General features: G+C 36.8%; 1 protein-coding gene across 8 annotated transcripts in view; it reads left to right on the forward strand.

Annotated features, from left to right (window-relative positions):
* RUFY2 (RUN and FYVE domain containing 2) overlaps nt 1–25,506 on the forward strand; it is a 44,671-nt gene that overhangs the window by 11,644 nt on the left and 7,521 nt on the right. For 3 of the 8 annotated variants that reach the window (XM_028512145.2, XM_036026873.1, XM_028512144.2), the window contains 9 exons: nt 323–388; nt 5,414–5,483; nt 7,664–7,765; nt 7,893–8,009; nt 8,863–9,030; nt 9,721–9,818; nt 12,246–12,365; nt 21,100–21,229; nt 21,541–21,635. In XM_028512145.2, coding sequence (XP_028367946.1) covers nt 323–388; nt 5,414–5,483; nt 7,664–7,765; nt 7,893–8,009; nt 8,863–9,030; nt 9,721–9,818; nt 12,246–12,365; nt 21,100–21,229; nt 21,541–21,635 — 966 coding nt within the window. Of the gene's footprint in view, nt 1–322; nt 389–5,413; nt 5,484–7,663; nt 7,766–7,892; nt 8,010–8,862; nt 9,031–9,720; nt 9,819–10,582; nt 12,366–21,099; nt 21,240–21,540; nt 21,636–25,506 lie in introns of those variants that run through there. The other 5 variants (XR_003684604.2, XR_004903407.1, XM_036026874.1 and 2 more) reach the window with 5 other exon arrangements.

The raw sequence follows: 25,506 nt of genomic DNA on the forward strand, positions 1-25,506 counted from the left end.
ACAATGTTATATGTCATATATTTCAGTAGAAAATAAATCATATTGATACAAAATTTTTAAAATATACTAATGGTACATTAAACCTAGTATTAGCAAGTTATTTAATAAATATTATAGTTATTTAATATAATCAAGCAGCTTACTGCTACAATTGTAAAGATTATTACATTTTAAAGGCAAGATAATGTTTCACCATTATGGTATTAAAACTTTAAGTGGCTTAGATATTATTTTTACAGCAATTTTAGATGATTTAGACATTGTCTTTGGTACCCTCTAAATACCTTTCCAATTAGCACAAAACTACTTTTCCCCCCTTTAGGAATGTTCAAATTGCTGCCATATTAGACCAGAAGAATTATGTTGAAGAATTAAATAGACAACTGAAGTAAGTATTATGGGTACTTGGACTACTTAGTACATTTATGACTATTGTCTTAGGGTTCTGTCTTCAGGCCAGCTTAACTCTGTTCTTCAGTGCATCTTTGAGAAAGGGTTATAATGAATAGAGAAAATTAAAAAGTAAAAGGATACAGAGAGTTATTGAAGATAATTCATTTTCAGTAGAAAATGAGAACCTAATCTTTAAATAGAATCCTCAGAGAACTTAAAAATAGAATTTCAAACACATCCCTGTGCCCTTAAGAAAAAAGATTAGATAAGGTGGAAGTTTATGTCATTTTGATGCTTCAAAAATTCATTTTCTCCTACTTCAAAGGGCTTCATGTGTAAATGTGGCTTTCATATTCCATGGTGGAAGTTTTCTCCTTCCAATGTCACCTGGTCACTGGAACTGTCAGTGAATACTCTATCTGGGGAGAATTCCTGGTATCTGTTTGTAAAGTACTAAAGTGCAGCTCTGTCCGATAAAAGTATAATGTGAGTCACAGAGGCAATTGGAAATTTCTAGTAAACCTTATTAAAAAGGTAAAAAAAAAGCTGAAGTTAATTAAAAATGTTTTTAACCCCAGATATTATCATTTAAATATTTAATCACTATAAAAATTATTAAGATATTTTATATTAATTTTTGGTACTATATTCAAAATTCAATATGTATTTTACACATAGCACATTTAAACCTGGATTAGTCACATTTTAAGTGCTTAGTAGTAGCCACAAATGGCTTATGGCTACCATACTATATAACACAGGTATAGTGAATATTTGCTACATAGTTATAAATAGACGGTTCTCATTAGTTAAAAGGAAGAATTAGCAAAACTGGCTAACTCTGGATGATAGGATTATGAATACTTTATATTTTTTTCTTTATAGTTTTCTGTATTTTCTGCATTTGACCCAATAAACATGTATTATAATCAGAAGATACAAATAAACATTTTCTCATTGAAGAAAGGCTAATAAGATGTAACTCTTGCTTTCCCTCTGAAGTTGGAGACAGGGAAGATCTTGTGTCAGTGTCTTCTTCAGTCATGGAGTTTTAATAATAGATATCATAGGAAACATGTGCATTGTATGTATCTGTATTTTTGTCATTTGTATTTCTGAAATTGTATTTTTTAAATTTTAATTATTTTTTTAAGATTTTACTTATTTTTAGAAAGAGGAGGAGGGAGGGAGAAAGAGAGGGGGAGAAAGAGAGGGAGAGAAGCATCGATGTGTGACAGAAACAATCAGTTGCCTCTTGCACACCCCCAACTGGGGACCTGGCCCTCAACCCAGACATATGCCCTGACCAGGGATCAAACTAGCAACCCTTTGGCTGTCAGGCCAGTGCTCAGTCCACCGAGCCACACTAGCCAGGGCTATTTTAATTATTTTTTAATTGATTTGAAAGAGAGAGACATTGGTTTGTTGTCCCACTTATTTATGCATTCATTGGTTGCTTCTTTTGTGTGCCCTGACTGGGGATTGAACCCACAACCTTGGCATACGGGGATGATGCTCTAACCCACTGTACTGCCTGGTCAGGGCTCTGAAACTTCATTTCTAAGTGCAACCTTGTGCTACTTATTTATTTACTTTTAAACTTTTATTCACTTTTTGGGAACAGGCAATATATTCCCATGGTTCAAACTTAAAAAGGAGCATTAAATGAAAGGTCTCCCTCTTCCCTGATCTTTAACCTTGTAGTTTCTCTCTCAGGGATTTATTAGCATACTAGGTTCTGATGAATGCCTCTACAGATGCTTTATGCAAATCAGTAAGAATATGCATATATTTTCTAATATTTCTCATCTTCCTCCAGTTCTTTACACATAAGATAGCATACTTTCTTTTTGGTGTTTTTATTTATTTATTTAATATATTTTATTGATTATGCTATTACAGTTGTCCCATTTTCCCCCCTTCACTCCCCTCCACCCTGTGCCCCCTCTCCCACCCATATCCCCTCCTTTAGTCATGTCCATGTGTCATACTTAATAAGTTCTTTAGCTTCTACATTTCCCATACTATTCTTACCCTCCCCCTATCTATTTTCAACCTACAATCTATGCTACTTATTTCCTGTACCTTTTCACCCTCTCTCCTCCTCCCACTCCCCTGTTGCTAACCCTCCATGTGATCTCCATTTCTGTGGTTCTGTTCCTGTTCTAGTTGTTTGCTTAGTTTCTTTTGGTTTTGCTTTAGGTGTAGTTGTTAATAATTGTGAGTTGCTGTCCTTTTATTATACATGTTTCTTCTTTATCTTCTTTTCTTAGATAAGTCCCTTTAACATTTCATATAATAAGGGCTTGGTGATGATGAACTCCTTTAACTTGACCTTATCTGAGAAGCACTTTATCTGCCCTTCCATTCTAAATGAAAGCTTTGCTGGATAGAGTAATCTGGGATATAGGTCCTTGTCTTTCATGACTTGGAATATTTCTTTCCAGCCCCTTCTTGCCTGTAAGGTCTCTTTTGAGAAATCAGCTGACAGTCTGATGGGAACTCCTTTGTAGGTGACTGTCCCCTTATCTCTTGCTGCTTCTAGGATTCTCTCCTTCATTTTTACCTTGGCTAATGTAATTATGATGTGCCTTGGTGTGTTTCTTCTTGGTTCCAAGTTCTTTGGGGCTCTCTGAGCTTCCTAGATTTCCTGGAAGTCTATTTCCTTTGCCAGAATGGGGAAGTTCTCCTTTATTATTTGTTGAAATACGTGTTCAATCTGTTGCTTTTCCTCTTCCCCTTCTGGTACCCCTATAATTCAGATGTTGGAATGTTTAAAGATGCCCTGGAGGTTCCTAAGCTTCTTGTTTTTCTTGAATTCTTATTTCTCCATTCTTTCCTGATTGGTTGCTTTTTTCTTTCTTCTGGTCCACTCTGTTGTTTTGAGTCCCAGTTTCCTTCCCATCACTATTGGTTCTCCATGCATCTTCTTTCATCTCTTTTATGGTAACCTGGGTTTTTTCAACTAATTTGCGTCCAAAATCAACCAATTCTGTGAGCTTCCTGATCATCAGTGTTTTGAAGTGTGCATCTGATAGATTGGCTCTTAGTCGCTCAAAAGGATGAGTCCTGGGGCATTGATCTTATCTTCTGTTTAAGACTTGTCTCTCTCTCTCTCTCTCTCTCTTTTTTTTTTTGGTATGGTCACTCCTGTTACGGTGAGGGACGGAGCCTTAGGTGTTCACCGGGGCTGGGCACCCCAGTTGCTAGATTGTGACGTTGTATGTGAGGGTGGGGGTGGGAGGGAACGATGGCAGTAGCTGTGTTCTCCTGGGACCTCAGGCCCTTCTCTGGGATCCTGGGTTGTGTGCTCTGCCCTGGTCCACAGTCGCTGCCTCACTGGGTCCACCAGCTGTTGCTTGCATACTCAGGGTCCACCCGCTGCAATCTTGCATGCCCCAGATGCCTTACAGGCTCCTGGTTGCCTTATGCGTCCAATTCACCCTGTTCTCTGCGCGCACCGCAACCCGCGCCCGGCTGCTTCTTTCCACCCCTCCTACTGGTCTGGATGAACGGGTCTACTTCAACTTCTTGGCTGTCCGACTTCCATTCAGATAAATTCTCTGTCAGTTCTGGGTGTTATTCTGCCTCTAAATTGTTGTTGTTCTACTCTTGGTTGTGTGTGGAGGTATGGTGCGTCCACCTATGCCTCCATCTTGCTGGAAGTCTAAGGTAGCATACTTTTTTACACTATTCTGTACTTTACTGTTTTTGCTCAACAGTTTATCTTAGAGACTATTCCATTTGGTTCAAATGAGCTTTCTCAGTCTCTTTTAAATTATATGTTTGTTAATCAGTTACTGTAATACTAGTGCCTTTTGTATATTTTATGTATTAAAAGCATTTCTTTGTTTTTCTTATTGGAAAATAGTTCACGAACATTTAGAATATTTTGAAAGTGTAGAAAGCAGATAAAAAATAGAATTCACCTGCGTTCCAAAGAAAACCACTATTGAGGGTTTATTGTTTTCAAAAGTTATTTTTTTATTTTTTCATTCTCACATATATGTGGGGCAAATATTATTGTCTGATTATATAGGTAAGGAAACTGAAGCTAGGAAAGGTTTTATGAGGTGACACAATTAGAAAGTAGAAAAGCAGTGTCTCTTAACCTTGGTCTTTCATCTCCTGGTCCTGTGCTTATTATAGCTTATCATCAGTGTGGTATTGTTGGTGAAAAATGATTTAATATGAATGAAAAAACACTTTTCCTGTTTCACAGCATAACTAAAATGCCAACAGTTGTTTCCGAAAATGGTATAAAATTTGTTGAATCTATTATACATCTTTACTGTGATATGTACAGCATATTACATTTTATTAGATAAAGTTTGAGATGGTAAAATCAAGCAGCTGTTGAAAATCAGACTCAGTAAAATGTACAGTAATGTCCAGTATTGATTGATTTAAACAAAAATGCAAAAAACAAGTGTGTTTATGTGGTGTAACCTGACTTTTGACTATCCTTGAAAGCTGAGGTGTTTGCTTAGTGTCAGGCTGACTACATTCCTGATACTAGGTATCACATATTTACATTTCTCAACAACAGGTGACTTTGGAGGTCTTTAAGTTTTTATGAAAGTGGAGAGGGGAATCAGAATGGGACTTCTGTTCATTAATGTTGTTCATAAGCATCATTAAGCCACTTAATTACAAAATGGGCATTTAAAGTTCACCCTTTAAAAATAACTTTTAAATTTAGTTTTAACTATATTTAATACTCTTTTGTGTAAAATTTTTATTCCTAAATATTAGAAGTTAAATGTAAAAAGGGACCCTAAGAATACAAAAAAGAATGAGCAGCATCAAATAAAATTTTAATAGAAATATTGGTTCTTTTGCTACAGTCTTTACTGTTTTTCTAGCTAAATCAAGTTATCCAACTTATTGAAACTCCCACACTCAAAATTCAGTTGGCATTTGGTGCATGTCAGTTAACATAGAGTCCAGGATAACATACTTTTTCTTGCCTTTGTGAGTTTGTGTGATTTTGAATGAGTTTTTTCTTTATTAATTTCAGCAGCACTGTCAGCAGTCTCCATTCAAGAGTTGACTCATTAGAAAAGTCAAATACTAAGCTGATTGAAGAGGTATTGTCATCCGGCCATGGATAATTGTCTTTCATGAACCGAGAATTTGCGATCCTTTTTCATGTTCAGCATGTAAAAAGCACACACACACACACACACACATGTTTTCATCATTATGATGGAATACTTACATTAGTTTGGCCAGCAAGTTTGTTTTTTTTTTTTCCATAAGATGGCTCTAGTAGAGCTTAGTTATCTTTAACTTCATTTGAAACAATTTTGTTAGATTGTATTGTGACAGCTGTCTTATCAGCATGCATTTTAAAAAAAGGCTTATCAAAATTGATGAATTTTTGGGTAGCCATTTAATATTGAAGATGGAAGAAAATATGCAACATAGTTGTAATTGAAAAGTTGAATGGTAGCCTCTTGAGATTTGTGGTGGTTTGTAGGCACCACCATCTCAAGAGTGGGTGGCTAATCACAGGTGTTTCAGAAGGAGCCTGGAGAGTAAGGTATTTAGAAGGGTTGCTGGGCTTTCATCAAAGGGCACAGTTCTTCCTAGGATCTCTGTCTCTCTCTCCAGGTTCCAATAACTGCCTAACTTCTTCCCATGACTTCCTGCTGTTACTTGCCCAGAGTATTGCACTGTCCTTCATGGTTTCCCTACACCCTGCTCACATCTCTGAGAAAAAGGCCTTTTAGGAAGGGGATTTTGGGGAGTGGGTGAAAAAGGTGAAGAGACTAAGAAGCACAGATTAGTAGTTGTTACAAAAGTCATAGCGATGTAAAGTACAGCGTAGGAAACATACACAATAATATTGTAATAACTGTATGGTGTCAGTTGGGTACTGGAATTCATATGATTGGCTACCCATATGCTATACACCTGAAAGTGACACAAAATAATATTAAATGTAAACTAATTGAAAAAAAAATGAAATTTTCCCTTGCAAAAAAAAAAAGTTTGAGAGAAACCACATATCTTAGGTGAATCTTAATTGTTTTGAGATACTCACCTTCTAGGAATGAGCCTCAAGGATGAAACTCATATATACTCTTCTATAAGTAAGCTGTGCTTCTCATTTTTAAATCCGGATAGCCTGATTTTAGATATAGAATCACCTATAGTTAGAATTTCATGCTGAAATGATACTCTCCCTCTTGTTCCACTATTCAGATTGCTTTTCTTTTGAAGCATGATCGTATCCACTCTATATTCACCTTCCCATGTGTAAATTTTTTTGCATGTGCTCTGGTTTCCTGCACTGTCAAAGTGGCTCTCTGGTGGTCCCAGAACCAGAGATTTATGTTAGCTCTCTTTTTTATACTATTTTTTAATATGTTAAAAATCTATTAAGCCATAGAAGTATTGCTTTCTATTTTCAGAATTATTTCAGGTAGACTAAGAAATCTGTTATTTTATTAGTGCTATTAACCCTGTTTCCCCTGTTAATTAAAATTTTTATTTCTTTTAAAACTTGCCCTATGTTTTCAAACCAGGGAAAACATGGTTGTTTGTATAACTGAAGTTAAAAATGCATCTTTGTTTTGATAGTTTGTGACCATGAGAGAGAGCTGCTCACAGGTTTGTGTTTCTTCTTGGCCTTAAGCACACTGTGAAGTTCAGTCACATCCTTGACAAATTATTCAGAGATTTATTTGCAAGCCAACACTGGGAAGTGGTCCCTGGTTTCCTAGGATCCTTTTTATTCTTGGCCTCAGAGGCAAGCCATTCATTCACTTAGTCATTCAGGTTTAACTCTGATTCTGAGAGCTGTCTCATATTTGCATTGGTCACTCAGTGTGCCATGTTTCACAGGGCATCCTGTTTGTTATCACAAATGTCATTTCCAATGACAGCAAAACCGTTTTTCCTTATAGATGTTTCTGTTTTTACACAGTCTTTACAGTTTTATTGTTTACCACATATTTCTTTATATGCTGACTCAGGCACTTTTATTCAGGGCATATTGTAAACCAGATAAACATAATATGTTTTGATTAACATAATATATATTGACTAAGAAAAGGAAACAGTAGAAATTAGTAAATTTCTTTAATTGGTATTCTGGGGTAATAGGAACACATATTTCTTATAAAAGTTTCTGTAATTGTGAGAGTCGTTTTTACTAGTTTTATGATTTTATTTTCTATTATTTATAGCCTTGAACATAACCTGTAAAACAAATATAAAGATGTTTAAAATGTTTTTTTTGCCCATGTTTCATAATTTTTAGTTAGCAATAGCAAAGAATAATATCATTAAACTCCAAGAAGAAAATCATCAATTACGAAGTGAGAATAAATTGATTTTAATGAAAACACAGCAACACCTAGAGGTAAGTACAGACTGATTGCAAACAAACTGGTGTCAAAAATTGTTACTTTTTGGGACTTTTGTATAGATTGGGTATTTCTGTGCTGTATTAATAGCAGTGATGATAGAATTAAAAGTTTTCTTCCTAGGTTACCAAAGTGGACGTGGAAACTGAGCTTCAAACATATAAGCATTCTCGACAGGGTCTAGATGAAATGTACAATGAAGCCAGAAGGCAGCTTCGAGATGAATCTCAGTTACGACAGGTAGATTGCATTTAAGTTACATTAATAATAATAATAATAGTTATTATTTACCCTTAAGCAAGCACCATTTAAAATCTCTTTCAGCCCTATCTTCCTTGGTGTGGGATGGCAATCCACCTCACTCAAATCCCTCAAATTCTTTAAGCTCCCACTGGATCAGTGTTTTTTTAAATGATGTTTTTAAGCTGTTACAGTGTGTGTTTTTGAAATGAATAGGTCATGACCAGCATTACAAAAAAGGAAATAGAATGCTGTATTCAAATATTAGTAAAATCATACTTAAAATTAACTTTTTTACCCTTTTAAATTATTAAATATAATACCTACAGAAAAATACAAATGTATAGCTTAATGAATTATAATGTAAATACCTCTGTAGGTACTACCCAGGTGAAGAAGAAAGTATTGTGAGCTTTTTCATTACTTTTGCTATTTGTCTTTAATATTAGGAAACATCTTTTCTTTTTGATGTAAAATTCCTTAAGAGAAGAAATTAAAATTGTGAAATAGGATTTTGAGTTATCTTTGGCTTTCATTTATATGCATTGCTTTATTGTTTTACTTAAGGAAAATCAATACTGAGTCTATGAGGCATAAAAATACTTCATCCTTGAGCTAGTAGAATAATGATAATTGACAATCTAGGAAATGCTTTCATTTTTAGCAAAATATGCATTTGAAAATATTTAGAATGTTGTTTTAGGGCTTGATTGATTCCCTTTAGTGGGGCTTACAACTCAAAGGAGCAGTCTGCATATTGAATAGAAACTGTTTCATGGCCTCGTTAACTATTGTGTATGTGATTTTGACATCCTAAAGTGGCATGTGAATTGAGGATACGTTACAATTACAGGATGTCGAGAGTGAGCTAGCCGTGCAAGTTAGTATGAAGCATGAGATTGAACTCGCCATGAAGTTGCTGGAGAAAGATATCCATGAGAAACAAGATACTCTGATAGGCCTTAGACAACAACTAGAGGAAGTTAAAGCAATTAACATAGAGATGTATCAAAAGTTGCAGGTAAGGAATGTTCTTAAATTCTTGGAATTTCTTGTTATATAATTTGAAAATGAATATTTGTATATAGGGTTTGGTTTTTAATAGATGAACCTATTTTAAATCTGCCATATTGGTTATAAAAAGTGAGGTGGTTTTTTTTTTTTTTTTCTAAATGGAAGCTTCAGATATGTAGCAATGAAAAAATGTCAGAGAACAAACAAAATCACCTATCTGAATTTGTTTTTTACTGCTGTAAGGTTAACAGTATGAAAGTTAAATCTTTTAGGAAAACTCAATCTAATTATGCAGGACATTTCTGTGAACTTTTTATATAGCATAGTCCTGAAAAAGATTTAATTTTGATTGAAATGCTTTAGTATAATGATTATGAATTCTCTAATAAAGTGACATCTTTGTTCAGTAGACTTGTTGCCAAAATCCTTTTACAATTTAATTTCAAAAATAGCATATTTTACAAGAGTTTATCCTGTTGCCTTCCAAAAACAATGAAAGCTGAGTGTTTTTTTCCCTTTATTATATTTTTAAATGAAGACTAGTAGTAGTACTACTGCTTTATATCATGAGAGTATTTGAATCTATAAATTAACTGTTCATTGCAAAGTAACAATCCCACAGCAAAATGGTATACAAAACTTACAAATATTCAGGTATAAAAGTCAAAACCACTGTAGCTTTTGTTTTTCTAAATAGGGTTCTGAAGATAGTTTGAAAGAAAAAAATGAAATAATTGCTCGACTAGAAGACAAAACCAATAAAATTACTATAGCCATGAGGCAGCTGGAACAAAGGTACAGCATTTCTAGTCTTAGTTTCTTTTTTTCCTTTCTTTCTCCCCCTTTCCTTTATTCAACTCTGACACCTGCCGCAAAAACCATTAGGGAAATTTAGATTAGAACATGATTTTTTTTAAGCCCAGCAGAATTTTGCCTTTGTTGTTTTGGTTGTTGCATGGAATCAAGTTGCTTTATATTAGGCTGATTCATTTGAACTTGCCATTTTATAGATTTTTTAAAAAGGCCTAATATCAGCAATTTCATGTGGTTCAGTCTGTTATGTTACATAAAACAAATACACAAACAGAAATGTTGAAAAAGTGTAAAACAAACAAAATCCGTGGTAGAATTATCCTTGATTGATTTCCATGCATATTGATTGTCATACCCTTTTTCATTCACCATCTCTTTATCTGAAATCGAGCTTTCCGAGTTGACAGTTTAGTTCTGTTTCTTTGAGCTAGGACCCTTAACCCAACCCAAGAAATAATTTTGTTTAAATTGAATTGTTTTATATTGGCATTTTTCACTTTTATTGTTGGAAAATGTAATGTATTTCCATTGATCTGTCATGTTGGTGTCAACATATGTCTTATCATTGCTTTCTTTGAATCTACTTATGAAAAACATAACTATTAATGCTTTATTGACATGAATATTCTTTTATTGACATCCTCTTTCTTCTTTTTTCTTTTTTGTTTTCTTTATCCCCATTTTTACATTTTGGACATCTTTATTACCTTTTTCTGTCTTTGATTTCTGTCCATTCCATTATGAAGTGACAACGATTTGTTAACTCAAACTAGGACAATTGCAATGTCATTGGTGAAATGTGCCAGCAGTGACACTCAGGACCAGTACAAGCTGGTCAAAGATATATCTTTCTGAAAACCACTTGTATTTAAATAGACTGAAAGAGAATCAACAATTTTATAATATATTACACAGAAAAGAATTTATGCTATTAAGTCTTCTAAAGGGGTATTAGGGACCCTGTACACTTCTTGATCAGCTGCTATGGTAACACACTGCCATAAAGCAGAGTGGGTGCACTTGGATTTCCAAAAACACATCCCTCAAACCTTGTGCACAAGGGCTGATTTTGAGTATTGACCTTCAGAGGTCAGGATTTTCAAATGCAGTTTTATCTTTTTAGCTACTTTTTGATGAAAAATATATAAATTGTTTAAAAATAAGTTAACCTTTGGTTTCACAATGTGTTGGCACAGATTTTTTTTTCCACCGTTGGTCCACGGTTTGCCTAATGGCTCTTTTACTAATTTTTAAAATGTTTAAAATAGTTTGTAACCCAGATTGGCCATCATCTTGTGCTTCAGCACCTCAAGTTTCTAGTTCCCCTTAATTGTTTTCTATGATAGCACAACTTCAAGGCCTACCTCACTCCTTTTTTTTTTTCTTTAGTTTCTATAACATTAGACAAAAGCTCCCTCTACCTTAATATTTCAAATTTAGATTTAAAGACAACTTGAATGTTACTCTTTTCCTTGGAAGTGGCATTCATACCTCTGAAGTATGTGAGGGTTGCCCCATTGGTATGGTTTTAAGGAAGAAAAGAAGAGGCTTTTTTGTTGTTGTTGTTGTTGTTAGCTGAATGGAAGCTTATCTTAGGATTCCCTACAAGGAATTAATATTACTTGAATACTTGGGAGATGTTTTCATATAAAAATACTGAAGTTAAATCTAAGAAATCCTAGGTGACCATAGGAGACAGGGAGTGGAGCTAAGCACAGGGAGAAGCAATGACTTAAAAATAAGAACAAATGGAAATCACATTTTAGCAAGTTTTAAAAATTCAATGACAAAATTCAAAGAATAAAAATAACCTCTAGAGAATGTTGCCAACTGGTACTAAATACTTTTAAATCTTAAAATGCACACACATATACATACAGCTTTGGCATAATTTAGTAAATGCATAATGATCCTATAGGGAGGACTAGGCTGTTAATTTAAAGTAGTTGCAGGTCTTTGCTCTTGGCCTTGTTAGTGCACTTGATTCCTGGCATACACATCCTAACATAACAATGGGGCTTCTTCACCTAGTATAGACATAAATACTATGCTTTTCATGGTTTTGTAAAAAGGTAGTAACACACCTATTATACTTTGAAATTTGATTCATTATGCTCTATAAAAGTGGTAAAGGCTGTATTGCTTTGCATTATTAATTATGAACAAGAAATAAAACAAATTTGAAGATAGTATTCTGGGCATATTATATGTTATATTGAAAAGAAATCACAAAACAATTTCTAGACATTGTGTGGCTCTTTCACGTTTGAGTTTGTGAGTTTTCCCCCAAACTTTGTTTTCATTTAGAAATGTTTCTATTTCCCCATTTTTCTTTTATTTGTCTTCTTCACCCTTTTACACCCTAGTTCTAGCCTCAGTTTTACCCAAAGTTGATTTGAATTACACCAGATTGCAGCAAGCAGAGAAGGCGCAAATGGAAGCTGAAGATGAGGACAAGAAGTATCTACAAGAATGTCAGAGTAAATCCGACAGTCTGCAGAAACAAATCTCTCAAAAGGAGAAACAGCTGTGAGTATTTCACTCTTGGAAAAATATACTCATATGAACATAATGCCTACCCAATCCCCTTTCTTTTGTGCATATGATAGAATACCTATATTTTTATTTATTTAATGATGTCAAGTAGATTGTAGAGTTCTTAAAAAAATATTAGAAAACATACAAGGGGATAACCCCCAAAAACCTGAATTATCTTCTAGAGGGTGGACCCTGTGTAGTACAGGGCTCTCCTGCTAGGTGAGTGTTCTAGGAACCCATCTGTATCAGTGTTGTGAGAGGCTGTTTGGCTTCAGTGAATTTTTCTGAAGACTCTTTCAAGGTGTTTGCCCATTTCATGATGGATAATTTATGAGCACACCTGCCCACACCACGCTGAGTGTTCAGCAGTTTTTACCAAAAAACAGCATGACCTCCATGCCTCATCCTCCCTATTCACCTGATCTTTCCCCGCGCAACATTTTTTTGTTTCCCTGGATGAAAAAAGTCCTCAAAGGGAAACATTTTGCCCATGTAGAAGAGGTAAAACAAAAATGGCGGAAGCACTAAATAACATCAAAATCAAGGAGTTCAAAAACTGTTTTGCACAATGGAAAAAAGTCTCAGTAGATGTATTGCATGAAATGGAGAGTACTTGGAAGGTGAATGAAGTTTAAACATGTAAGAATAAATATACAATTTTTTATAGATAAATTCTATTTTTGTGTGTCCCTCCTTGTGCTTATGATTAAAACTTATGTTTTTACTTTTTTACTACTTTTATTATTTATAGAGCATTTCCAACTGTCTTGCTATGTTTTTGCTCAAGGGCAGTTTTATCCTTTCTGCTGTTAACATTAATCTGATAGCCAGTATGTAACTGTAAGGAACATCTATTATCAAAGAACATGATGTTTTCTGGGAACATTTTTTATGAGTACTTCACATGTTAGATCTGTATGTAGCCAACTGGGAAGGATGTCAGTATATGTCACTGAGTTGGGAAAAAGCCAAGTTGCAGAAAGTATGCTATGCTAAGTATGATCCTATTTTTTATAAAATTAAAATGGCCCTGCCCTGGCTGGTGTGGCTCAGTGGGATGAGTGCAGGCCTGTGAACCAGGAGGTCACTGGTTTGATTCCCAGTTGGGGCACATGCCTGGGTTGTAGGCCAGGTCCCCAGCTAGGGGCATGTGAGAGGCAACCTATCTATGTATCTCCTCCTCTGGATGTTTCTTTTCCTCTCTTTCTCCTTTCCTTCCCTTCTAAAATATATAAATAAAATCTTTTAAAAATTAAATTAAAACTGTCCATAGAAAAGAATTTAAAGAATACAGATTCTAAGGAACGATTATCTCAGGGGAGTGATGACAAACTGACAGGGGTATTTTATTTTATTTTAATTTTAATTTTTTATTTCATGTGTCCCCCACCGAGACCTGGCCTGCAACCCAGGCATGTGTGTCCTGACTAGAAATCAAACCAGTGACCTTTTGGTTCACAGGCTGGCACTTAATCTCCTGAGCCACTGGCTGGAGCTGACAAGGGTATTTTAATTTTTACTTCACAAACATCAGTATTTTTCCCCAGTAATATGTATCACTTTTGTTTTATTAAAAGAAAACAATAGAAAATAGTTATATATTATGTTTAACAGATCATTAAACAAGACCACATGCCATATATGATGTATAATTTGCTGAGCTGCCTTTAAATCTACTGGTTGAGGTGTTGTTAAGTTTTTTTCTGTCCTTACTGATTTTCTGTCTAGTAGTTCCATCAATTACTGAGAGAGGACTTCTTGTAATTTCCCAACTATAATTGTGTACTTAGGTATTTCTACTTTCAGTTATATCATTTTTTGTTTCTTACATTCCAAAGTTCTGTTGTTTAGTATCTACATGATTAGGATAACTGTATCTTCCTAGTGAATTGACCTTTTTATCATTATATAATTTGCTTCTTTTTCTCTGGTAATTTTCTTTGCTCTGATGTCTACTTTATTAGAATTAATTTAGCCACTTCTGCTTTCTTTTTATTAATGTTTTCCTGTAGTAAACAAAAGATTAATGTTTGCATTTTACTGTCTTTTTACTTTCAGCCTAATCTTTATCATTGTAGTTGAAGTAAGTTTCTTATAGTTTAGTTTTTATCCATTCTGCCAGTCTCTCTTTTAAAGATGTAGATAGTCCATTATATTTAGTGTAATTGTTGATATATTACAGCTTAAGTCTGCTATTTTATTATTTTATTTTTCTGTTTTTTATTTCCATTTCATTTTTTCTGCCTTCCCATGGGTTACTTGAACATTATTTAGAATTCCTCTTTGATTATCTGTAGTGTTTTTGAGTGTATTTCTCTATATAATGTTTTAGTGGTTGTTGTACACATTATACTATATATTTGCAACTTTTCACAGTCTACTGATATCAACATTTTATTGCTTTTAGTAAAATGTGGAAGCCTTACTCCCATTTTATGCCCTCTCCCCTTTATAATATAATTTGCTTAAATTATATTATAATTTCGCTTTCTCTACATAAGCATATCAGACAATGTTATAGTTTGTGCATCAACCTTAAAACATAATTTAGAAAACTTTTCTTTTTATTGTTCTTTCTTCATTTCTGATGTTCCAAGTTTCCTTATTTGTGTCTGAAAAGCCTCCTTTAGCCTTTCTTTCAGGGTAGGTATGTTGATAACAGATTCTCTTGTTTTTTGGTTTCTTTTGTCCATCTGTAAACATCTTGATTTCACTTTCATTTTTGAAGGATATTTTCAGGATATCCTTAGAATTCTGAGCTGACAGTTCTTTTTGTTCAGCACTTCAAAAGTGTTGCACCACTTTCTTTTGGTATTCATAGCTTCTGGTGAAAAAACCCCTGTCGTTTGAATTGTTCTGTTCTCAAGATTCTTTCTTTGAACTTATCCTTTTTTGGGCTTTGGGCACCTACTTGAATCTTTAGGTTTATACTTGCCAAATGTGGAAAACTTTTGGCCATTATTCAGGTATTTTTTCAGTTCTACCTGCTTTCTACTCTCCTCTGAGAGTCTAACAACATGAATGTTAGATTTTTTTTTTTAAATAGTCCCACAGGTACTTGACACCTTTTTTTAAAGAAATTTTTCTGTCTGTTTTTCTCTCTGTTGTTCAGATGGGTAAATTCTGTTTTTTTTTTTTAAATTTTGAAGTTTATTCATTCTTTCCTCATCATCTTCATCCTTCCAATGACCCTATCCAGTGAGATTATTATATGTTCCAGTTCTAAGACTTCCATTTAATTCTGTATTTCTTTCACCTTTTTTTTTTGGTAGTACTTTGTACTTTTTCATTTGTTTCAAGCATGTCCTTAATTGACCATGGGAATATTTTTATATAGCTGCTTTAAAATTCTCATCACTTAGGAACTATCTGACATGTTAGCATGTCTGTTTTTTCTTGTCCAAGTTGAGATTATTTTCCTGAGTCCTGGTGTTGTTACCAGACAGCCTTGTGCTATTCGAGAACAGCCAGTGTGGTCCTAGCACTCGCCACCCATAGGCAAAGACTCTGGAGACAGAGTCCGGTGGAAAAAAAACAAAGGAATCCTTTCTTTAAAGTATACATGGCTTGACATAATGGCAGGTTTCTGCCTCAAAGCCTGTTTCCTTTAGAATGCCTCAGAGAAAGCCACCCTGCCACTCTCTGCCAGCTTAGGTCAAGGTTGCACCAGGAACCTTTCCTCCCACCCAAAGTGCCATCCTTTTCATCCTTCAGAGTCTGTGCATCCAGGCATCCTACTCAAGGCTTTGTCCTGTGTAGGTCTGCTAAGCCCCATCCTGCTTGTGGTGGGTCCAAGGCCCTGCCTGGGCTGAGTGGGCAGAGTGGCATTGGTGGCAGGAACTGTCATTTGTTGCAGCCACCACTGGAGGCAGGCAGGTGGCTGCTGTGGCACAGCTTCCAGGCAGCAGGCCACTGACCCACAGGGGAGGGGCACAGGGCCTGCCACTGATAGGTCTTCTCTGGAGGCAGGCAGGTGGCCGCTGCTAATGGAGGCCCCTGCTAATGGAGGCCCCTCATTAGAGGAGTTGCCAGATGGGTGACTGCAGCTGATGGCCCCTCGCTGGAGGGGTACGGGGTGGGGGGGGTGGCAGGGGGGTGGCTACCACTGATGGCTTCCCATGATTTCCTGCAAGGAGGAGGGGTGCAGGGCTTGCTGCTCTTCAACCCTAGCCGCATCCCTTCCCTTCTTACCAGCCTAGTCACTGCAGTAGTCCTGGCCAAGGAGGACTCCTGGACAGGCAGGTCCCGGAGCACTGTGGGAGGGGCACTGGGAATGATCCCAGACAATCCGGTTCTCCCAAGGCCAGCCTGTTCAGGAGCCTGAGCCCCTGACCAGGGGAGGAGAGAGCAAAAGTGCACATTTCCCTGGTGCTCAGCTTTTGAAGATTGCCCCCACAACCCCCAGCGCTGCGGGAGTAGGTGGAAGGGTATATCCCTCACATCCAATCCCCTCCCTAGCTCCAGTGTCAGCCCTTTTTGCTGCTTTTCTGCTGAGTCATGTGTGTGTCCTCCCAGCTGTCCCAGGTTGTCCCAGAGTGAGGAATGCACATGCTGACTTCGGTGCTCTTCCATTCCTTCCCCATTTCAGGGGTGGGGTGGGGTGCGGGAATTCCCTCCCCCCTTAGAGTATGTCAGGTGTTTCTCTATTAGGTCCTGAACATTTGGGGAACTGTGAGACTATCTTATTTAAATCTTGTTTTAGCAGCCCTCCACTGAACCCATACCAGCAGGGGAATGTGGACATTGAGCATTTATACTAAGTGGGGGTGGCAGCCTGGGACTGTTGTGGATGAGATGGAGAGGGGTGCCTGACCATTGGCAGGGATTGAAACGTATTCTTTCCACTCAGTCTCCACGGACACTGTGGAGGGAGGGGGAGTGAAAGTCCAGGCATCCTGGCTGGTCTCTGCTGACACCATCCTGGCGGGGAGAGGGAGAGGTACTTCATTACCACAGCACAGGTAGAAATCTAGGCTCTCCACTGGGCATTTGCTGCCACTGTCGCAAGGGTAAGCAATACCTTGTTACTGATTCATGCGGGTAAAAGTACAGGCTCCCCATGTGGTCTCTACTGACACCATAGGGGTAGATCAGGAGAGACACCTCGTCACTGCTGGGTGTTGGTGAAAGTTCCACTTCCCCTTTTGACCTTCTCTAACACGGCCACAGTGGGGATTGAGAGGGACACCTCATATCGCCCAGTGAGGATGGAAATTTAGGCTTCTCACTGGGCCTTTGCTGACAGTGGTCAGGGGTCCTATGGTTTTTCATCTGGTGTTTTACTGGAATAGGGCATTTATTGTCAAAAAGGTTTTTTACCATGCTAGGCTGCCTCTTCCAAGCTCTTTGGCAAGGAAGAGCAGGCCTTTCTCGGGCCTTTTTTTGTTTGTGCCCGTTGGCATTTGTGGGTTGCAGGAGGCTCTGACACTAAGTCTGAGTTATATAGGAGGCAAAAAGAAACAGGTGACTCATCACTGTGTTATTCTGTGAGTCTTGGGGGTTTTTGCTGGTCTGCTGCATTCTTGTCCCATTTCATAGTCTTATGTTTGTTTATATGTGATGTCCAGGGTTTTCTAACTGTACTTAGTGGAGGAAATGTGTTTACTCCATCTTGTCCAGAATTAGAATTCTAAGTTCCTTTAATAATGCAGGGAGTATGACAGTGACTGAAAACTTGAATCATTTGTACATTGTGAAACTAAAACCCAGTCCCCACCCCTAAACAAAAACACTCAGCAAAGTGTTTTCTCTTAATTTTAAGATTTTCACAAAAGGACTGACAGCACTTTCAGAGCTCCCTTGGCAACAAAAATCACATGGGACGTTTAAGCCAACAAGTTTATTAATGACGCCAGGGTTTTGTTGTTGGAGTCCCTTTGCCTTGATAGATGAAAAACAAGACATGCCAGCTTGGGACATTTTGTCAGTCAATAGAATACTACCTTGAAACCCTGGTATTCTGTGTTGCTGAATTTCTTTTCTAGAGTTTGACAAACCTGTAGGTAAGGCAAATCTGATAATTTTTCTGCAATAATACAACTCTTTGATCTCTGCCCAAAGGATGACCTAAATAATGCTACAGGGATCCTCAGTGAGATGTGGGTATAAGCTGCAGAGAGAAGATGTTTGTCTGTGCTTAAAACCATGAAAGTAATTTTGTCTCTCAGTCCAGGCGATTATGGAGAGCATGAATGTGGTAACATTTGGAGATCAGGCAGTGTCCCTGATTACTCAGAAAAAAGTGGAACCATTACTATAGAAGTGTTGGGACTTTTTAAAAAATAGTTTGATAAGTATCCTTATTTATTCTTGGTATTACATTATATTGATACTACATAGATACTGAATTTCTAGAGTGTCATGGTATATGCTCTTTAATCTCTTATTGTATTTACTATATCATGGACTATCAATAAATCAATGTGTATTAATAAATACAGCTCTTCACTAGCATATCACAGTTAACCTAAATGAATCCTTTCACCTGCAATATTATGCTTTATTTTTTGAGTTTACATATCTTTGTCTACAAATGATAGATTGCATTTCTTCATTTTGTGAATTGCCAGTTTATATCTATTTTTCCCTTTATGGTGTTCACTGTTTCTTTCCCCCCAAGAGCTCTTATGTATTTACTGTGGATTTTTCACATATAGTGAAAATGTTTTCTAAAGTTCATTGTTAATTTTTAAACATCGTTCACAGTGGTTTTTATTTTTTTTTAATACTCACTGGAGAACGTTCTTATCGATTTTAAAAAGGGGAAGGGAGTGAAAAACAGAGGGAGAGAAACATTGATGTGAGAGAGAAACATCAATTGTTGCCTTTTGTACACTCCCCAACTGGACTGAACCCTCAACCTAGGGAACTGAACCTGCAACATTTTGGTTTGCAGGTTGATGCCCAACCAACTGAGCCACACAGACTAAGACCATAGTAGTTTTTTAATTTACAAATGTATAACTTTTATGTAGTTTTATTTCCCCTTTTTAAATGATTTTCTGGTTTTGGTGGTCAATATATGTTCTGAGAATATATTTATTATAACTTAAAAACAAAACTTTTTTTTTCACTGCTTTTATTTTAGTGTATGTTCATTAAAGCTGGGATCAGTGAAACAGGAAGAGCTTAGGATAGAAGAAGCAAAAAGAGATATGCTAGGCAGGGTTGCTTTGGCTCCCCAGAAATGTTATAGGAAAGTGAGCCATGCAGGGCTGTGTGGACCCATTGAGAAGTAAAAGTCACAGTGACAGAAGTGAGCCAAGGTAAGGCTCACTAAACGGGGAAAAGGGGGCCTTGGAGACAGGTTTAGGGCATTAGCCTGGGAGGAGCTGCTGCTGCCCATTGCTCCCCTGGCTGCAAGTATCATGGGGTCCCTTAGAGTTCAGAAGATGCACGCCTGGGAGGGAGGAAAGGCCTGGGCGTACTAGGTGAGGGTGTGCAGTTTTTTTCTGACTCTGGATGATAACCAAGGCACTCTGTAATGTGGTTTACTTCAGTGTTAGTAACAGTATACCTGTCCCTTTGTATTCCTTTTAAATTTGTAGTACATGGTATTTATCAACAATTTGTAAATTTTGTTTTGAAGTATTTCTTCTCATCAGCTCAAATTACAAAACCTGAAATCTGTTTCACTAAGAAAGAATGTGGCTGTAAATGGAAATGCTAACTTTAATGAGGAAACAAAAGTAATAAAAATATTAATGCAAAGTATTAAAATAATATAATCAAAGTACTATATATTGCAATTAAAATGTTAGGCATTAAAAACTAGCATTATTACTATGTACCTACTTATGAGCAATAATTATAGAAATGATTTTTTGTCATTCTAAAATGTAGGAACTTCACTACTTTTGTTTTGCCAGCTACCATCTGTTGTTAGAATGTCGACATAGTGCTTTCAAATGTGAACTAGTATTTCCAGGCAGTGTGGATTCCCCCAGTGTCTCCTCAGTCTTTACCTGTCCTGTAATAATAGGTCAGCTTCCAACAGGAAACTGAAAAGTAGCTCTTCGCACCAGAGCTGAATTTTCCGTTACTGATGTTAAATTGATTTAGTGGTTGCTGTAATTTTTATATCAGAACAGTACTTTTCATTAGTTTGTTGTAAAATTTTTCACACAGCACAGAAATGTAAATAATCAAAACCCCATGTTTCTCTCACACTAGATACAACTGGTATAATTACAACTCCAACCAGTTGTAGTAGTATGGTGTAGCCTTGCAGGCATTTTCTATGCTTATACAGCATTTACATATACAGAATTAATAAATGACAAATTATTATTTAGCAAGGAGTTTTTGTGGTTGGCAAATAAACTGGTGCTTTGGGATCAGAAAAGCCTGTGCTGCTGAATTTACCAAAAAAAATTTTTTTTAAAGAGTTTATTTATTTATTTTTTAGAGAGGGGAGGGGGAGAGAGAGAGAGAGAGGGAGGGAAACATCAATGTGTGGTTGCTGGGGGTTATGGCCTGCAACCCAGGAATGTACCCTGGCTGGGAATCGAACCTGGGACACTTTGGTTCCCAGCCCGCGCTCAATCCACTGAGCTACTCCAGACGGGGCTTTGAATTTACCAAAAATATTTATGCAAGAAAATATCTGAAGAAATGAATTATAAAGGCAAAAGTTATCAACCAAAAAGATGCTCTTTTTAAAGAATATATAAAACCCTCATGTAAACAGTAGTACTGAGCTTCTGTTTACTGTTTGTCATTCAAGGGTGCAACTGGAAACTGATTTGAAGATCGAGAAGGAATGGAGGCAGACTTTGCAGGAAGATCTTCAAAAGGAGAAAGATGCCTTAGCTCATCTTAGAAATGAGACCCAACAAATCATTAGTCTTAAAAAAGTAAATGGTGGTAAAACTTTTAAAATTACATTTTTATAAAAGTTATTTTAAAAGATTCAAATTATAATTTGCCTTTACACCAAGGAAATAACATACTAGTCATCTTTAAAAATATCAGCGAAGAGAGTAAATAGTGGACGGAAAGTAGCTGATAATTGATAGAGCAGCTATGAACGTGCTTTGGACATAAAAATCTGTTTTTTGTAAAAAACTAAAGGACTTGTGTTTCTAATTAATGGTGTGTGTATACAATGTGGAGTTTCTAATTTCTTTATTTTGAATTACATTGTCTGTTTTTTATTGTTCTGAAGGAGTTCCTTGACCTCCAGGATGAAAATCAGCAGTTGAAAAAAGTGTATCATGAACAGGAGCAGGCTCTTCAAGAACTTGGCAACAAACTTAGCGAGTAATTTCTCTTTTTTCCTTCAGCTAAGTAGTCATTGACTTTTATAAAGGTTTGAGTGTGCCAAACCAAATAGGCAGAAAGGTTGAAATATAGAAAAGAAAGATATGAACTATTAAAAACAAAAGCAGACTCAGCGAGCAGGATGACAGCTATGGGCGGGGGCGGTGATGGTTAGGGGCAGAAGGATCCAGCAAAAAGGAGAAAGGACTCATGGACGTGGACAACGGTGTGGTGATTGCAGGAGGGAGGGAGTATAACAGGGATAAATGGTAATGGAAAAAACACAATAAAAAATAAAAACAGAAACTTTAAAGACTAACAAGACTATAGGTTGGAGAGATTTTATTAAAAATTTTCATTGTATTAGCTCTTAGCTCTAAATGTTTTCTTAAGAGATGAAAGCTAAGTCTCTTGATTTCTTCAAATCATAGTAGTCAGGAGTTAATATATTTTTCTCAGAGCAACAGAAGCTAGCTCTTTCAGAGTGTTTTGAGAAGGACCCAACATTGGGAGAAGTGAAGGGTATTTCACCTCATCTGGAGTAGGGGCTTAGCTTCATAGAATGTCTGTGGTTGGTTCGTTGCAATGAAGTGCTGGGTCCGTATAAAGACAAGAAAGAAATGGTGTTCTGCCTCACATATTCCTCCTTGTTCCATAGTCTGTTTTGCTAAAGATGAGATTCCATGAAGAAGTCTTGAGACCAGTTTCCAAGGGCAGAGGAAAGAGCAGTTTACTAAAACCTCAAAAGGAAACATCAGCCTTCAGAAAGATAACAGTGTTTAAGATTACAAATTCAAAGAACAACTGCATTGTGATTCTGATAAACGAGATTTCAGTTTTGTTTTGGCATCCATTTACTGACCCCTCTGAGCCAGACCTTACGCTAAGTGCTTATTGCCTCATTTCCCATTTGTTCAGTCTACTTGTTGAGCTTCTACTTTGGGCCAGGCACTGTTCTAACTGCTAGGAGCTCAGTAGTGAATAATCCCCACAACAAAAAATATGTTTGCATTACTAAGATCATAAAGGTTTAATATTAAAACAGATTAGAATAGTAAAAGAAGGAATTACTTTTTGCCCATCTCGCATTCAATACTAGAGATGTTATAGTTGTATTAAAAGCATGATTTTAGCCCTGGCCGGCGTAGCTCAGTGGATTGAGTGTTGGCTGCGAACCAAAGTGTCACAGGTTCGATTCCCAGTCAGGGTACATGCCTGGGTTGCAGGCCATGGCCCCCAGCAACCGCACATTGATGTTTTTCTCTCTTTCTCCCTCCCTTCCCTCTCTAAAAATAAATAAATAAAATATTAAAAAGAAAAAAAAAGCATGATCTTTTGGCTGTCCAGATAACTGAATTCAGACTTCTGTTTTTTTATCTTTAGCCTGGTTCATTGTTTCTCAAATTTTAGTTTGCATGAAAATTACTGCTCAAGATAGGGTATACCTAACAATCTGTACTGAACCTCATGGACTACTTAAGGAATTCCCAAGGGTTATTCTGACTACTAAATTTTTCCCTTGTAAACTGACTACATACCTAATTCCTGTGTAACTCCACACTGTATGCATGGTTTTCTGAAGTTTGTGGGGTTTTTTACTTTAGAATATGCATTAGAGGTTTTTCCATATGAGTACATAAAGATATTCCTTAGGATGAATTTGCTATCATTAAATTGTTTCTAAAATTTTTTAAAACTTTATAATATTTAAAATAACCAGTACTGCTGTGAACATTCCTATAAGTGTATGTTAATATCTCTAGATATACTTTAATAAGTATATTTGAAAAGTAAGTTCCAAGAGGTGATTGCTGGGCCACATGGAATGTGCTTAAAAAATTTTGATAGTGCCAGTTTACCCTACACCTCCAATGTTAGACCCCCGCCAGAAATAGGAGAGAGTGTCTGGTTTTGCCATTCTGATAATTGAAAATACTGTTTGATTTGTGTTTCTTTAAGTATGAGCAGGGTTGACATCTCTGTTTGTGTTCTATTTGTACTTGCAGTTTATTTCCTGAAAACTGCTTGTTCATATACTTTGTACATTTTTTTTGGTTGAATTGCTCATCTTTTTCTTATGGGACCTTTGTAAATTAATTGTTGTACAGTGTACATCTTTTTACCCTAGTTTGTCATTTGTCTTTTTATTTTATTTATGATATATATATGTCTTTCCTTGCTAATGTTTGCATTCTTTTTTTGTTTTTAAAGATTTATTTATTTTTAGAGAGGAGAAGGGAGGGAGAAAGAGGGGGAGAGAAGTATCAGTGTGTGGTTGCCCCTTCCACGCATTACCAACTGGGGACCTGGCCTGCAACCCAGGCACGTACCCTAGACTGAGAATGGAATCGGTGACCCTTTGGTTCGCAGGCTGGCACTCAATCCACTGAACCACACAAGGCAGGGCAAATTCTTTTTTAGACATTTTTTAAATTTATTGATTTGAGAGAGAGAGAGAGAGGAAGGGGTGAGAGAAAGAGGAGAGAGAAACATCAATTTGTTGTTCCACTTATTATACACCCATTACTTGATTCTTTTAAAAAAAAAATTTATTTATTTAGTTTTAGAGAGGGGGAAAGGAGAGGGGAAGAGAAACATCTGTGTGAGAGAGAAACATGGTTAGGCTGCCTCTCTCACTCCCCCACCTGGGACCTGGCCTGCAACCCAGGCGTGTGCCCTGACTGGGAATCGAATCAGCAACCCCTCATTTTGTGGGATGACACCCAACACACTGAGCCACACCAGTCAGGGCTCATTGGTTGATTCTTGTGTGTGCCCTTATCTGGGACCCGCAAACTTGGTGTATCAGGAGGGTACTCTAACCAAGGGAGCTACCTGTCCGGGGCTAATGTTTGAGATTTATGGTGCAGCTTTATTAGTTTTCCTTCTCTGCTTCTGAGACCTGTAGTCCCTAAGACATGAGTAGGGCCCATTGTGAGTCAGAACATATTTTACTTTTGTCGACTTTAGTTCTTTTCTGCAGTGACAATAATTTTATGATGGCTAGAGGAAGGACCAATGGCCCAAGAGTTTCCCCAGATGGTACCAGTTGTTTTTTCTTTAAGATTTTATTTATTTGTTTTTAGAGAGGGAGGAAGAGAGGGAGAAAGAGAGAGAAACATCAATGTGAGAGACAAACATCGATCGGTTGCTTCTTGTAAGCATCCCGACTGCAACCACTGGGACCAAACCTGAACCCCAGGCATGTGCCCTGACCAGGAATTGAACCTGCAACCTTTCACTGTGTGGAATGATGCCCAGCCCCCTGAGCCACACCAGTCGTGTTCCAGACTGTACCAGTTTATCTGCTGAAATACTTACTCCTCCTTGTGGCAAAAAAATGGAAACAAGTTGAAAGTTCAGCAGTAGATAATTATATAAATTACTTTATATTCTTTTTCATGGTATACTTATAATCATTTAATATAATGATGTGGAAGATACTTAATAAGAAGTCAGTAGCTCTGAGCCTTTCAGGTTATATTGTTAAGTGAAAAGAGCTGGTTATGGAAGACTGTCAATAATGATTCCATTTAAAATACACGCACACTCATCAACATATATTGTCATCTCTGAGAAGTGGGATCACAGGTAATTAAATATTGCTATTTATAACCTGCATGTTCGTTAACACTTATTTTCAGAAGAGAAAGTATTACATAAAACTGAAACTCAGACACAGACAACAGTTTGGTGGTTACCAGAGAGAATGGGGTAGGGGTAGTAAAGGGGAAGGGAGCCAAATACATGGTGATGGATGATGGTTTGACTCTGGGTGGTGGACACACAGTGCAACATATAGATCGTGTATAATAGAAATGTACACTTGAAACCTATATGACACGGTGTCACCCCGGGAAGTTTAATAAAA

This window comes from Phyllostomus discolor, chromosome 5 (genome assembly GCF_004126475.2).
Source record: "Phyllostomus discolor isolate MPI-MPIP mPhyDis1 chromosome 5, mPhyDis1.pri.v3, whole genome shotgun sequence".
Classification (NCBI taxonomy): domain Eukaryota; kingdom Metazoa; phylum Chordata; class Mammalia; order Chiroptera; family Phyllostomidae; genus Phyllostomus; species Phyllostomus discolor.